Here is a 16,563-nt window from a genome sequence, read left to right as displayed (position 1 = left end):
TTCTATAATGTAAGACATCGCCTATCAGTCAGGGAAAATATTCTGCTCTACGACGACCGTGTCGTCATACCAAAACAGCTAAGACCCACACTGATGGATGCATTACACCTCACACATCCAGGACAAGGAGGAATGCTAGAAGCGGCAAAACATGTGTGGTACCCGTACCTACATAGAGACATTGTGGCAACTGCCCAGAACTGCAAAAACTGCCGGGAAAAGGGTAAGAACTTTAAAGTTATCTCGGGTAAAGAACACTACACAACATTGGACGCGGTGGTAGAACCGAATGAAGAAATCCAATTGGATTTTGCAGGACCCTTACCGGATGAAAACGATAAGGAAGTTTACATATTGGTGGGTGTCGACCGTTTCTCACGTTTCCCGTACGCAAAAGTTGTTACCAATAACAAAGCAGATACAATCATCCGTTTTATGCAAAACCACATAGTCAACCAAGGCGTACCCCGTGCAATCAGATGTGACCAAGCACAAGGTTTCAGGGCCAAAAAGTTCCTCATATATTGTAAAACTCATAATATAAAACTAATTTTCGCACCGGTGGACGACCATAGAGCTATAGGTATGGTCGAAAGGCTCATACGAACATTAAAATCGCGATTAGCAATTATGAAAATTGATAAATCAAATCGTCCGTATAAATTGGCATCAGACGTGGCTGAATTAATAAAAACACTCCGTATTACACCTAACGCTTCTACAAAAGTTACACCGTTTGAATCTCACTATGGTAGAAAAGCTAATACACCCCTAAGTAATCTCAGCACGTCGCCTAAATTGTCAAATCTTTCGTGGGAAAACACGAAACTGTCATGTTTAGACGAAAAAGTACTATCAAAACCAGCGCTGTCGGCGGAAACAATGTGGAACAGAGAGGTAAACAGTGAAGACGAATTGGACCTCAAATACAAGCCGAAGCCCACACCAGATCATCAATACCTGCCCGAACCGACTTTCAACCCGGCTCCACTAGAACAAATCAACGCGGAACGAAACGCGACCGAGGTTAATCAAAGCACGAACACAACCTCAGGAAAACGACGAGCACACCACCAACCGGATGTAATCACACACACGGATGCAGTAACACTAGACAGTAGCGATGAGGAGTTCGACAGGAGACTACTCCAAAAATTCCCAATAGGTGCGCATCTACCTTTATCAAACAAACCTTATGAAGCCAGATCACTCCAGGAATCTTTTCTAAAAGAAAAATCTAACGATTTTGAAAATTTAAGGACACGTAACCCCATAAGACTCTTAACAAGACAAGAAAAAGAAAATTTACGAAGAGCCCTGTTAATATTCCTGAAGGATCGGTTTAAAGGTCCAGCACATACAATAAATCCTAAAACAGGACTACGTCTTGAACAAGTGGCTAGGAAAACGGGAACAATTGCCAGGAAAACTAAAAATCCGGGAACATTTGGGGCACAATTCAAAATAATTGAAAATGGCTCAATAATGAATTACTCCCCACATACTGCGTGGATAAGGGAAGACGGGAAGCAACCTAGGTTAATTAGGCACGACGGTCTTGCATTCATACCAGATCCAAGGGTCTATGGAAAATGTAGACCAGCGGCATTAAAGGACTTTGTCGCTTATAAACACCTACCAAGAGCTAAACCGCGTATTTTAGGAAAACAGACACCTAGCATGGGGGCGCAAGGAAGAACGGAACAAAAATCGACAACAAGTCCGAGAAAGCCACCACCAAAATCCACTCAAGAAATACTACAACAAACGCTGAATCGACGAGCTCTAGGCCCACAAAAACTGTTATCAACATTTCCTTCAAAAAACCAGAAGAATGCCCGGGACAGGAGCAAACCAAACACGCAACGCCTCCCGGTAAAATCAGTACTACAGAGAACAATCAGCCCCAAGAAAAAAGCCAAAGCCAACCCTGCAACGATCGAATTCGACTGTGACACATCGATTTCACTCTCGTCGGATACCGAGCTCGACCATAAAACCCCATCCCCAAGTAAACAACCCGCAGCCAAAAGAATTGATCTAAAGGCCACACCGGAAGCAAACTCGCCGGAAATTCGGCGATCAACAAGATCAAGGACAAGCACTCTAGCCGGAAAATTCGGGAACGCCATCCCAATTGGACACATCTCTACCAACACGGAAACGTCAAACACGGTAGCAACCATCGAGTACACAAATACGGAGGATATTACACCAAAGGAGTCTAACACCTCCAATCTGATTGACAAATGCGAAAAACAAACCACGATAAACGAAGAGGTCACGGCATACCTATCACCATCATTGGCAACATCAGAAGAAATAGTATGTACAGAAGTCCACATGAGTAGTGATACGCCTGAAAACGCCCGAGAAACAACCACAACCGTTACACCACCAAGAACCACAAGCTCGCGTTACATCCTAGACAAGCCGAAGATCACAGAGGACTCCTTCAGCAAAGACTTTGAGGACGCTATGAATTTCCTGCAATCGATCAGTCCAATTAGAGGAAATTCAATGACCTTTCAGAGAGAGAAAGAAGGAAAAACACAGAAGTCCACAAAACAGGCGGAGGATCTAGAAAAACCTGAAATTGAAACTCAATTTCTCACAAGGAGGGAAATTTTATCCATACGGATATCGTAGTAAAACATCCCTTTATAAACAATGTACAATTAGGTGCTAAAACTACCAGTTGGTAATGTTTACATATTATAGACCTAACTGATTACATAATACATATAGAAGTCTGAGGATTAAATAAGTATCTATCTATACCTAACAACATATGTATTAGTTATTATGAAACGCTGTATCTCAAATGCTTCGAGGTCAGCGTCATCCAGACTTAAACATAGACCGATGAATTTAAGTTGTGATCTTAATCGTTCTCTTTCTTATTTCTCAGTTAGCGCTCAGCATAGACTTTGAACAACTATCTTATACCTCACCTAACGGCTGAGGGTATAACAGATCCAAAGGGCTGCTCTTCTTTTTCCGAAAATTCTCAATAAGGATCGATCTGATTTTCTTGAGCCAAGTTTAGTGGAGAAATATTTTCGAAAAGCGTCATCACCGTTTCTGAATTGGGTGTCTTTAAACATGAAAGTGTCCTCATTAATGTTCCTTACCGAATGTCTGCTAATATAGCCATCTCCGACTCCGTCTTACCCTTTCGCCCGATTAAAAAAAGTAGATGCTTGAGTATGATGGTTAAAACACGGCAGAGTATTATTTGATAGCAAACCAAACACTCGTCAGCAAAATTTTATCCTCCATCGGTTTTCTTGAATCAGTATTTTAGAAAAAAAATCAAGTTGAATTGGAAGCAATTAAAGGCAACGCCTTTGGAAGCAAATAAATGATCACATACATATGTAAAAGTAATCGTATCAATGGTTGAGTCCACAACTCGTTGAAACGCATTGATCCAGTCACTTGTTCCGTAAATTCTGCCTACAGAACTTATATTCCAGATGTTTTTTCTCCACCAACTAGAAAGAAATTGCATTGCTGACTAGTTTGAAAATCTAATGCCTATTGATTTTATGCATTTTTCAGAACCAAGTTTCTGAACCACAATTCTCCGTCGAAGACTTTATTTTGGGGCTTTTCATTTATGAATATTTTGGAATGCAGTGCCTTAAATGTTCCGATTGCCTTTTAAAGTCTATGGAGCAGTAATAACATGAAAAAGTTAAATGTAAAAAACAAAAAATGTTTTTTTTTTTACTTTGAGATTATAGACACGCCATAGAGACTACAAAGTGATAAATTTCGCTCCTTGTAGCAATCAATTATGGCAAATAAGCTTCCTTCAACCAATTTGGAACGATTTATAAGACAGATTAAATCTCCGCTTACGCGTTAATAGTGCGAAATATATCGCGCGTTAATTGTCCCAAATTGGCCAAAAAAGCAATTTTCAAACACCCATAACTGTACGCAAAAAAAAACACAAGTGAATTTTTTTTTAATTCAAGCTCAAGATAACAATATCCTTCGAATGATAAAAAAAATAGTGTCAAAGTTGACTATTTAGAAAGTCGAAATTTGTCTGAAGAAAAAAAAACACCCTGAGCACAAATATTCCGTTATTTTCGTTGCGAAAATCGGAACAACAAAACTGCTCGTATGAGAACGAAGCCTTGAATGTTCCCACTGCCTTAAAAGGTCTATAAAAGAAAAACAACTTGGAAAAAGTAAAGGTAAATAAAATGAAACGATTTTTTTTAATCTGAGATTTTTTGTGAACATCACCCCACACGCCATATAAAGCACAATATGATAACTTCCCCTTTTAGTAACGATTCAATCATGACAAATAAGCTTCCTTCAAATAATTTGCAAAAAATTTTCATACAAATCAAATTTCCGCTTACGCGTTATTTGAAATATATCGCGCGTTGATTGTCCAAAATGCTAATTTTTTTACCCTGACATTTTCACGAAAAATGTTCACATGTGAATTTTTTTTTCAAATTAGAGCCCAAAAAGACGATACTTTTTGAATGATTTTTGAAAATTCCGACAAAAATTGCTAGATTAAGAGTCGAAATTTTTCTGAATAAAAAAATCAGCCCGAGCACAATTTTTCCGTTACTTTCGTTACAAAAGTCGGAAAAATATTTATTTTATTACCCCTGATAGCAAACGAAGAGGAAAAATTCTCCCTGTAACTGTATTGGACAAAAAATGGCTATGAAAATGTGAGATTTTTGATTACAAAATAATGTTTTTTATGTTTTGAGGCAAACTTTTTGGCATCAGCGTCTAATTTATCGAGAGAAGATACAAAAGACCCAGACTTACTCTTGCTCCTTAGTCGTGATTTCAAAAATGAAAGCTTCCCTAATTCCTTTGATACCCTTTTTCCCACTTATTGGCGAGTTTTCTTTCCTAATGCGATTTCTTTTGTGATGTTTTCAATTGAAAAAAGAGATTACTTTCGTAATTTCACTTCTTGAATCAGTTAATTCATTATAAAGCTAAAAAGACTGACCGAGTTGATCTTTATGCTCGTATTTGTATAGTTCTCTATTCCTCGGCAAATATAGAGCCGTTTCTGCATTTCTTTTCTGATGGGCCAGTAAATTTTTTTCGCTGCATGGTTTTTTTTTTCATACAGAAATTTCTGCATGGTTATTGACAAAATTAATGTGAATCGTTTTTTGCAGGCTTGTTTCTATCACTAATAATAATATATATTTCAATTTTGGTTAAATGTCTTTCAAATTGAAAATTATGAATTTTTCAGGACAAACTGCTAAGTGTCCCATGGACAATTTTTTCCTCATTTCAAACACAATTTTCTTTTTTTCCACTTCAGTGTATTTTTTGGAATTTTTCAGGAATTGCATGGGCTGATAGTATTTTTGAAAGCCATTGGTCACTTTTAATGGGTTAAAAATTCCTTTTTTGTTGACGCATTTGACTTGAGTTTCTGCTGACAGCTTCCGTGGTTTTCAGTAGTTTTTCATGTTGTTAGGTTAATGTCACGAAGTTTCTCTTTTTCTCCCCTGAAGATTTCGCATATCTTAGCCTTTTCCGGCAATTCTTCCATAAATTAAATGAGTTTTCGGCAATCAAGAAGGATGATGGGCTTTCTATTGATAAAAAAAATTTAGGAATCTCAAAAGTTCCGGACAAAATCCAAAAAAAAGTTGCCTTGGCGTGCGTGCTTCTGTGACAATGTTTGTTTTCCTTCGTTACCGAGTGCTAAATAGAGCATTGATTAGATTTTTTCCGTTTACTTAGATCTCATCTCTACGAAAAAAACTTTTAAAGTTGCTGAGCGCACTTTTGCTCGTCATTGAGTTTTCTTCTTTTTTTCTTGAAAAAGAATCAGTCTAGCAGATCTGTCTTCAGCATTTTTCGAGTTCCTTCCACTATTTCCGAATTTGCATTTTTTTTTAGTCCAACGCAATTCTGAAGTTCTTTTTTGTTCTCTGACATTCCCTAAATTTGCTTTGACTATCAGAGCAAATTAGAAAAGTCTCTCCATTAATCCTGGGCGACAGTTGAGTCTATTGCGTGGTTTTGTCAGGATGGCAAAACTTTTCTCATGCCAGTTACTTTTAGTTTTGACTAAGAACAAGATTGAAATAAGAAAAGTAATAGTTTTATACAATTAAAAACAAAAAACAATCGCTTAATGGAGTGGATACAATCAGGGTCAGGCAACCTTAAGCAAAATTCATATTAAAATGACTGAGCAAAAACAACAAACGCCTCATTAAAAGATCGAAGCTTATCTAGAGAAAAAACTGTCCCGATCGCACTTTTTCGTCAAACTCCAAAACCACAAGACTGCTCGTTCCAAGGCAGAATTTAGATTTCTCCAAAACTTTATAGATCTATGAAGTAAATCATCTACTTTGAAATAATTGCTAAGACTTCAAATCAAAAACTGACTTTTTTCTAAGTTTTTTTTGTAATTTTTCCACCCCATATCAATTAAAGTAGAAATCAGGTAGCTCGCGTTTTGCAACGTCTTAATAGTATACTAAATTGTTGGGTGAAAAAATGATATCGTTTTCTGTGAAGGAAGAGATCGCTAGTTCTGCCGTAGAAGAATCAATTAGATTGCGCGTTTTTTGTCCCAAGTTATCCAAGTTGTCAATTGTCAAACTGGCATAAATTTATCAACAAAACTGCTCAAGTTTCATGGCAAATTTCTGATTAATCTGGCTGCCTTGTTTTTTTATCGAGATTTCTAGGTTGAAAATATTGGAACACTAGAAAGATCGGACAATATCAAATATAAAATCTGAAAGATTGCGTCGTACGAAATTATTTTGATCATTTAGTTGACCTTAGCTCAATTGGAAACGCTTTTGTAGTGTGGGAAAACCTCCAAGAACAAAAATTTGAGTTTTATTTTCAGTTGCAAGTTTAAATTATTCCCGAGCGCGACCAAATGGGAAATTTTAAGCCGCAAAATTATTTTTGCTATTATTCAATCGAGCAATTAAACTCATTTCAAATCAAATCATATCAGCTTTTTAAACTTTTGTAGATAATGAGACTCAATTTGAATTGATTTTTATATCAACTTTTCAATTGTGAGCGAGTATGGAAGTCCTTGCACACAAAGTCGTACTTCAAAATTAGTTTTGTTCAATTTCTTTTCAACTCGAACTTTTTTCTGTTCAATTTTAGTTTCAACTACTCGTTTTCTGTTGTTTTTTTCTTTTTCAACCCTACTTAAAAACTATTTAGAGATTTGGGTACCTTGTATAAAATGGAAGCACAAACTCTTGCACACACACACACACACACACACATATATATATATATATATATATATATATATATATATATATATATATATATATATATATATATATATATGTGCAAGAGTTTGTGCTTCCATTTTATACAAGGTACCCAAATCTCTCTCTATATATAATATACATATATATATCGGCCGGTCTAGAAATTTCTCGAGAGGGGCCGAACTCGAAGGGGCCCCTATTTGCCATTGAATCATTTTTGTAGCAATGTCGCTATCAAATTAAGGAACTGATCAGAAGCGTTGAAGCTGAAAACCTCTACCAATCATGAAACGTATTCCTGAAAGTTTTTTAAGGAATTGCTTCTCTAGATGTATCATTCATAAACTACAAACTACTAGTTTGTAGACGCTCAAAAATACTACGCAGACTTTCTTCATCCAGAAGGTCTCAAATTTTTTCCTAAACGTTCCGTCGTTCCAATTTTTTTTAACCTCTAAATTTCATTGTTAAAAAATTTTCGTCCATTGTCCGCAACCCTCCCCCCCCTTCACCCTCCTTTTCACAATCGGAAATAAATTTCGATTTTAAGGTGTACACCCAGGGTTTTAATCAAGTTCTGCTTGAACTCCACACTTGCTGTAAATAAGGTGACTTTAGTCTGAGAAAACATTGAATCATGCTGTGATGTGATCGAATTGCAAAACCAATGCTGCTGGTGGAAATGATTGAAGAGCCTAAAACACAAAATCCCTTTTTTCGGTACTGCTAATGTAGATTTGCTTTTCAATGCTAGTAAGCTTCTTTTGCCATCAAAAAATTTGTTTCATTTTAAAGAAGTTTGACATATGGACTGGTTTCTGACATGTAAACGTACTATATTTACTTGCACAACATTATAAAACCACTGGTTACAACATAAATGAAGGATTTTTTATTGTACGGGGGGGGTGGTGTTCCTGGTCTGATTATAACTGAAATACTAGCAGACTAACATATTTTATCGAAACAGATACTAGATTTATCTGAAAATTATTTTTTATGAAGGTTTCGAAAACTTTTTCTGATGCCTTTTTATGTTTAGAAACAATTAAATAGATGTTCAACCTGCCCATTTCAGTTCAATAATGCAGCTAAGACATTTGAGATGTCAAGCGCTATCACTGGTACCATTTGTGTCCTGACCTGGGACGGTATGCCGTTCCGCAATTTGTTGGATTAGTTTCCTCGTTGCAACAAAATGAGACGTTAAAAGTTACTTGATTATTAAGAGAATTTATCGTTGGTTAAAGGTATTATAGCCTCGAATGTGAGGATCCAATTAAAAAAGTTACTCAAAATTTGATCCACCCAGTTTGATAATTGAACGCATTAGTTAAAATATCTTTTTTTTGTTCATTTGGCCAAATTTAGTTCAATTTTAAAATTCATTGTTAAGTAGGTCAAAACATGATCATCGCCATTTGTTCATTCCCAAAGCTATTTCAGATATTTTCCGGGTCAGCTTACTCAAAGAAGCCTTATGTCAACATAAAAATTTTAAAATTTATAAAAAAAAGTTTAACATAATACTCCATGACGCAAAGAAAGATAAAATTTGCCCACTTTTCTAAACCCCCTCCCCCGTAGTCTTAGCAACAAAGAATTTAAGGCTCCACAGCAGAACGCAGAAATTGCAAAGAGCCAAAACTGTTGATAAACTCAGTATTCGTGTATGCTTGACCGTTCGATAAGTAGTCCTCTACAAGGTTGGCTATTACCCAATACTTGTAGAAAAAGGAGGTGAAGTGAAGGCGAATGTTTTAAAGAGACTTAACGTTTGTTAAATTGACCACTTAAACTGGGGTTTCCCTCCTTAAATTTATGACTGCTATTTACAACGTAATTTAAAAACTAATAATTAAATGGACCTGGCAAGGTTTTTTGATAAGTCTTTTCGCAGATTTAATCAACCAATCATTTTATCCCTCATCCTCCCTCATTCAATTTATTTGAGAAGTTTGCGCAAAAAATTCCAACTAATGATTTTTACCCTCTGCAAAAATCTTTCTTAGCTGTTGAAACCTAATTAACTCAAATCCACTTTAATCAAATAGCATTTTATTTATTAATGGAAATGTTCGTTTTTTTCGCTAATATAGGACTATTCACAAAACAAACGCAAATTCCAAAAATACAATTTATCATGGAGCGTTTTAGGGTTATGTTTTTTTAAAAGGTTATTTTTTTCAGTGGTTTTGAAAGCAAATTCTAATATTTAATTTACAAATATAATTTACAAAATAATTACAAATTTAATTTAATTTATATAATCTGTTGGACAAAAAAAAACGAACACTACTGCTCTTTTATAAAAAATGCCCAAAATAAAATAAAAAACTTGTATCGCAAGTAGATTGAATACTTTAACAAAGAGTTAAATTAAGAAGACTAGGCTCATTAGCTCACTACTTTATTAAGCAAAAACTTATCTGGTTTTTGATTTGAAAAATATTTTTTTTGCTACTTAGCTGTATTACAAAAAATTGCAAATTTTGCTACTGGATTTGTTGAAGTTGTGCATTTTTGTTAACTAAAAATCATACTGTTGTCACTGTTTATTTAAGCTCGGCTGTTTGTAAACGGCAAAAAGCTGTCAAAAACTAACAAAAAGACAGTAAAGAAAGCCAGCGCAACACAGGAAGGAAACAATTTTATTTGAATTTAAGAATTGGCGTTTTTTAGATTGAGCAATATTTTAAACAGTACCTTTACTGAGTTTCTCGCGAAAGAATGGAGTATTTTTGCTCATTTTGTTTTCAGCAGAGGTATGTCAACTTTACCAAAAATTTCTGGAAGGAATTTTTTGTTAACCTAATTTTGAAACGTTGGTTCTTAAAGCTACAATTAACCCTGTGGCGTGATACCATTCTCAAATAAAAGAAGCAGAACCGCTGAAACTTTCCCGAGAGAAAAACTCATTTCCTAGAATTATACGCGACTGGGAAAATTGACTGCATAAAATTAGTCAATGGAAATCGTAAATCTGAAAAAAGTCTTTGACACCCAAAGCTGATTCCTTCATATCGGATAGCTGAGATCAATTGCCCACGTTTGGCGTTTTTTTTCTTTGGAAACGTTACTCCAAAATTGTCTTCTAAATAATTTGCTATGAAGAAAAAAACAACAAGACTACTCGTATTAGGGCGAAGCCCTGATGTTCCGACTGCCTTTTAAAGTCTATGGAGCAGTAATAATATGAAACATTATATGCAATAAAAATAAAATGAAAAAAATAATAATATTTAAGACTTATTTTGTGAATGCGTTAATTGTCCCAAATTGGACAAAATAGCAATTTTAAACCCCCTTGATTTTAAAAAAATTGACCGCAAGTGAAAAAAAAACTTTTCAAATTTAAGCTCAGAACAACAATACTTTTTGAATGATATTTTAAAAACCCGTAAAAAATGGCTAGTTAAAAAGTAACAATTTGTCTGAAGAGAAAAAAACCAACACCGAGCACAAACATTCCGATACTTTTGTTACAAAAGTCTGAACAAAAGAAGGGTTTATGATAAACAAGGCTGCTCGTATCAGGGCGAATCCCTGAATGTTTCGACTGCCTTTTAAGTTTAATAGAGCAGTAATAACAAAAAAAATAGCTGTAATAAAAATGAGAATCTTTATCTTGAGAAGAAACTTTTTGAAAATCATCCCCCCACACGCCATATTAAAAACACAAAGAATAGATTTTGCTCCTTGTAACAAATCAATTATGGCAAACTAGCTTTTTTCAACCATTTTGCAACAATTTCCAAGACGGATTAAATCCCCGCTTACGCATTAATAGCGCGAATTAAATCGCGCGTTAGATTGTCCCAAATTGGCCAAAAGGGCAATGTTTAAGCCCCATATTTTTACGAAAAAAGATCACAGGTGAAATATCTTTTCGAATTTAAGCTCAAGACAACAATAATTATTGAATGATTTTTAACAATTCTGCTAAAAAAGGCTAAATGAAAAGTCGAATTTTGTCTAAAAAAAAACCACCACGAGCACAAATATTGCGTTACTTTTGTATCAAAACGAAAAAAAATTCGTTTAAATTTCTCTATATATGTAAAAAACCGACGATCCTCTATTGAAGCGAAGGACGGTGGCGACCATTTTGCTGAAATTTACTCAAACTTTGTCCTCTGTTTCAAATATGAGACTATGAGAATGGGACAATTAAGGTGCGATATGATTCGTGCTATAACCGATGGTATTTAAATGTACTAGAAGTCGTTCCAAAATGAAATGAAACACTTCAAATAATTCAGACAAGATCCAATTGATGACACTTATTAGCCAAATTAGATCTCTTTGTACTTTTCGTTAAGTGTGGTGGAAAACTTTTTTAAGTGAAAAAAAGTTTGCTTTAATTAATTTAACATCAATTTCTAAAGCGACCACTAGATATATTTATTTTTTCTAGACCCAACTCTAGTGAAGACTGCATAGATTTGAAATGGCAGTCGGATCAATCAAGGCTTTGCGCTGATATGAGCAGTCTTGTTGATGTTCCGGCTTTCGATACGATAATAACGGAATATTTGTGCTCGGGGTGGGTTTTTTTCTTCAGACAAATTTCGACTTTTCAACTAGCCATTTTTGAAGGAATTTTTTAATCATTCAAAAAGTATTGCTGTCCTGAGCTCAAATTTGAAAAAATAATTCACCTGTGATCATTTTTTCGTAAAGTTATGGGGGTTTAAAGATTGACATTTTGGCCAATTTGCGACAATTAACGCGCGATATATTTCGCGCTATTAACGCGTAAGCGGAGATTTAATCCTGTTTAGAAATCGTTCCAAATTGGTTGAAAGAAGCTTATTTGCCATAATTGGTTTGTTACAAGGAGCAAAATCTATCCTTGTGTACTAAATATGGCGTGTGGCGGGATAATTTTCATCAAAAAAATTCAAATTTTATTTAAAAAAATTGTTCATTTTATTTTACTACTTTAGTTTTTTTATGTTATAACTGCTCCATAAACCTTAAAAGGCAGAATTCAGGGCTTCGCCCTGATACGAGCAGTGTTGTTTTCATTTGCTCCAATTTTTTATGGTGCGGAAAATCGTAACTGGCAAAGACTTGAAGCAGATGACAATTCGTACACACTACCAACCTTTGCACACAATTGAAGTTGGGGACCTTGAAAATTGCGCCTCTTTTGTTTATTGCATGTATATTTCATGTTGTTTGTTGCATGTAATTTTTGCGTACTGGCTTGTTAAAAGGTATCAAATTTTTCATGCAAGAGCCTCGATTTAATTCTGCAGTTGATTAATGATTTACCAACTTTTACCGGAAAATCATTTTTTGTCTGACAAAATATCGCGTAGTTATGTTTTAAGCGTCATCAAAACTTGTTTTTGACGACTTTCCATAAAGCGATTGCCAGCATAAACAATCAACATGGCCGCAAATAAAAAACCATCCAAAAATGAGCCGAAATTCAACTCGCAAGACTGAAAATTGCTGGCGGATTGGCTTATGTTACTTGAATTTTTAATTGTGTTCAATTAAAACTTAAATTTAAAGTTTAATGTATTTTTTTTTCAAAAATTTAAAAATAAAAACGATGATTTGCGGCGTGTTATGAACTTTTGTCTCCAATAAAATAACGAATTGTCGCCTGTTACGAATTAGCAATTGTAATGCATTTATTCCCACCCCTTTTTGTCATGTATGGTTGTTTCAGCTGGGGAAATTCATTGAAGTTGCTGCACCAAGTGCCACTGGGTTCCTTGTGGTCAGCATGACCTTGGATCGCTACTTCGCCATAGTGAAACCCTTGAGTTTCTACCTGTCGAGAAACTACGTGCATAAACAGACCATTCTATCATGGATATTTGCAGTCATGCTCTCCGTGCCCCAGTTTGTCACTGCTCAGGTAGTTAATTTGAACCGCCGAGTTAACACCCCCATAGCAGATAATTCGGCCCTTATGTACCATAAGGGTGCATCGCAGATCGCAGCTAAATCTTTACGTCATGGTGATATCTCATCAGAAGCAAGAAACACTCACAATTTTCTGAGTAACAATAAAGAACAATTCATATCTTGAAAAATGTTTTATTTTTCATTTTATGCTACTGAATAGAAGAACAAAAATCTTGAGAGAATCTTTCAAGAAACGTAATTAATAAGTTTTGTAACAATTGTTATAACCTGGGGAAGATTGAGGAGAGGGGGATTGGATGCTTCTTACCCCAATATATTATAATTTTGAGTGGGAGGTAGCGCCGACCGAAAAAAGCGCCATTCGGTTGACATAAGAAAACAACGACAACAAAATTTTCATTGAAATTCACCCGAGCCTCCTGGCGAAAGTCCAAAATCCGTTCCAGCCCCCTCGAGGAAAATCTAAGACATTACGATTAATATTATTAACCCGGGTTGACCAAATAATCATATATGGAAAAATGCTTGTCATACACTTTCGTACAAATCCATAGATACAGGAAAATCTCAGAAAACTCTAAGATAAGCATTTTTTCATGTATGGAAATTGTATGATAAGCATTTTTTCATACATGGAAATTGTATGATAAGCTTTTTTTGAAAACTCAATTGAGGCTTAATTAGCGTTTAAGCCTAACCCATCAGACGTGCAATCTCTGAACAGAGAAGAAAACCTGGGAAAAATCAGAGGGTTTATGAGGTTGGACTCTACAGACTCTTCATTATCTGAGAGAGCAACTATTTCCTAAGCCTACTCCTAGAAGAACCACAACCATGGGGTGGAGTTGTCTCAAACGTAAAAAAAACCTGTTTTCTGATGGGGCACATTCTCCAAGCATAAACACTACAGTTCTGTCATTGCATTGTGATCATCCTCAAGTTTCTGCAAGTTTTGTCATCAACATAATTTCATTTCCTATAAAAACAAAGTGTTACACGTTCGAGAAAACAGAAAATGAAAATTGTATGATAAACATGTTTTAGCTCCAAACTAAATTTTTGTTTTTGATGAGCAAGGTGCTCTAAGTTGAGCAAAAGCGCTCTTAATTAATTTAATTTTGATGACAAACAACTATTTGAAGGTTTTTGAAAGACTTGACATTTATGAAAAAGCGTTTATTATACAATTTTCATCTATGGAAATTGTTTGAGAAGCATTTTTTTTTGCCAAAAACAGAAACTTAGTTTTGTTCATCACCAGACTGTTTTATTTGGTTCAAATAGCCGCAGAAACTAGTTCGAATCTCTTTTCAATGATTTTTTGAAACTGTATGAACAGTGTATGATTAGCGTTTTTCCATACATTTGATGGATGGAAATGTATGATAAGCAGCATGTTCGGTGTATGTAATTGTAGGACAAGCTTTTTCAGTTTATGGAGGTAATCCCTGGAATAGTTTTTTTGATATTGCTTTTACTATTTTTGAAAAAAAAATCTTATTATTTTTCTTAAAAGGAGGCCAAGCAGTGCAAAAATAAAGGAAGGCCAAAATAAACAGAGAATAGCAGAGCTAACCGAAAGCCATCAGTTTTTACAGTTCATACTTTACACTTCTAAGCAGTTTACATAGAGCTAACCGCACAGCATCAGTTAAAAACTGAATTAGAAAAAAAAAAGTTATTTAAAAAAGAAAAAAGTAAAAAACTTGTCTGATCTGATGGCACTTAAGATTTTTCAAACCCGAATCTTTTTCGTAAAATTGTTTTTGTTGCAAGAGGTATAAGATACAAAGTATATAAGCTAATAAAAAACCATTTGACGAAAATTATCAATAAATTAACAAAAGGATTTGCACAAAGTCATGACTTTAATTATTTTTTGACAGAAAATCTATGTTAAACACAGCAAGTCATTCAAAATCAGTGAGAATACTTTTGAACAAACTTATAAGTGAGAAAGTGAGAATAGTTTCACTCCGGTAAAAACAAAAAACAAGCAACATTTTAAGGGAAAAAGAGTCTTTGCAAATTTATTTTTCAAAAGATTTTCGGAGAAACTGATTTTAAACTATCGCACAGTCACTGGCAATATTAACCTACTGCAATTAAAATACTGACTAGAAACTAATAGAAAAACATAGGGTAAGAAAAACAAAAAAAAACAAAGCCGAAACCTATTAAATTGATAGTAATCTGAAAGTTTTATGCAAAAAAATCACATTACAAGAACTTGCATCAGCCACCTACACAGCAATCACGAACCCGTATAAGCGTTTTATGATGGATTTGGCTGGTACAATAGTTTTTTACCAATTCTAAATTTTTTCTATTTTGATCATTTTTTGAACAAAGATGTTGAGGGGGACACCCGATTGCAATATTACGCTTATCGGTTGCAATAAAATTCAGTTGCAATATTCCTAACACTCGGTTGCAATATTTTACCTAACACTCGGTTGCAATATCAGTAGTTAATGATAATTTCAAATTTTTTTATGATTCTAATTTTTTAATTGATTTTTTAAATTATTTTGATCATCATTTTCATATAAGGTTTCTTTTGATGGAATTTTTATCATTGTTTCTATCAATAAAGTTACTAGAAATTTGTCTCTGGATGTTTTTTCAGCTTTTTGTTCTGTTGGTTTTCAACGGAAATTCAGGCACCACCAGCAATCAAGGTAAAAATTTGAAGGAAACATCAAATTACAGTCTACAATGGAAATGTATGATAACTATTGAAGATTTAGACTTTTTCCAGATCATCTGTCACACTTGCACAGCAAACGGCTATCCCTGTTATTTTTGTCAATTTTTTGTTGTTGTCGTTATGATTGTTAGACGTATAACCCTAAAAGTATAACAAACACCACAGTAAAACTAAAAGCCAACACGACAATTTTAAATAAAAAGCAGACTACATCTATGCAAAAATAATTTTCTAATTTCAACTTTTCAGTCTCAAGGATAAGTCTCATTTATCTAATTATATTTCAAAATTTTCCGTTTTGGGAAATTAAGAAAAAGACGCCGGATTGGAAAAAAAAATTAGGCAGAAATTTTAGGAAAATACGTAAAACGACCCGGCAAATGTATGAAGTCTCAACGGAATTTTGGGACTGGTCAAGTAAAAAGACCCGTTCATTCTCTAAAATTTGGGTAAAAATTACCCAATAAAAAGAGACCCGAAAAATTTATTCATATAAATCATAATTTTTTGAATGATAATACTGTACACTTTTCAAGAGCAAATTTTTTTTTCATGAAAATTTGAAATTTTGTTGATTATGTATAAACTTCATAAGTCACCAAAATTCCAACAAAAATATTAGAATTAATTTTTCCAGCAAAATTTTGTAGATTCACTTTTGGTCTGTAGAAAATACCTCACTTA

At 34.5% G+C, this 16,563-nt stretch overlaps 2 protein-coding genes across 2 annotated transcripts in view; one reads left to right on the top strand and one right to left on the bottom strand.

Annotated features, from left to right (window-relative positions):
- Positions 1-16,563, bottom strand: part of LOC134841276 (prolyl 4-hydroxylase subunit alpha-1-like) — a 538,710-nt gene that overhangs the window by 225,363 nt on the left and 296,784 nt on the right. The gene's annotated exons all lie outside the window — the stretch shown is intronic.
- The window catches only part of LOC134842293 (gonadotropin-releasing hormone receptor-like), an 89,337-nt gene that overhangs the window by 63,797 nt on the left and 8,977 nt on the right, over positions 1-16,563 (top strand). Inside the window, exon 3 of the mRNA XM_063858564.1 lies at positions 12,967-13,158. Within this exon, the coding sequence (XP_063714634.1) occupies positions 12,967-13,158 (192 nt within the window). The remainder of the gene's footprint in view (positions 1-12,966; positions 13,159-16,563) is intronic.

This window comes from Symsagittifera roscoffensis, chromosome 3 (assembly GCF_963678635.1).
Source record: "Symsagittifera roscoffensis chromosome 3, txSymRosc1.1, whole genome shotgun sequence".
Taxonomy (NCBI): domain Eukaryota; kingdom Metazoa; phylum Xenacoelomorpha; order Acoela; family Convolutidae; genus Symsagittifera; species Symsagittifera roscoffensis.
This window is presented reverse-complemented; position numbering and strand designations above follow the sequence as displayed.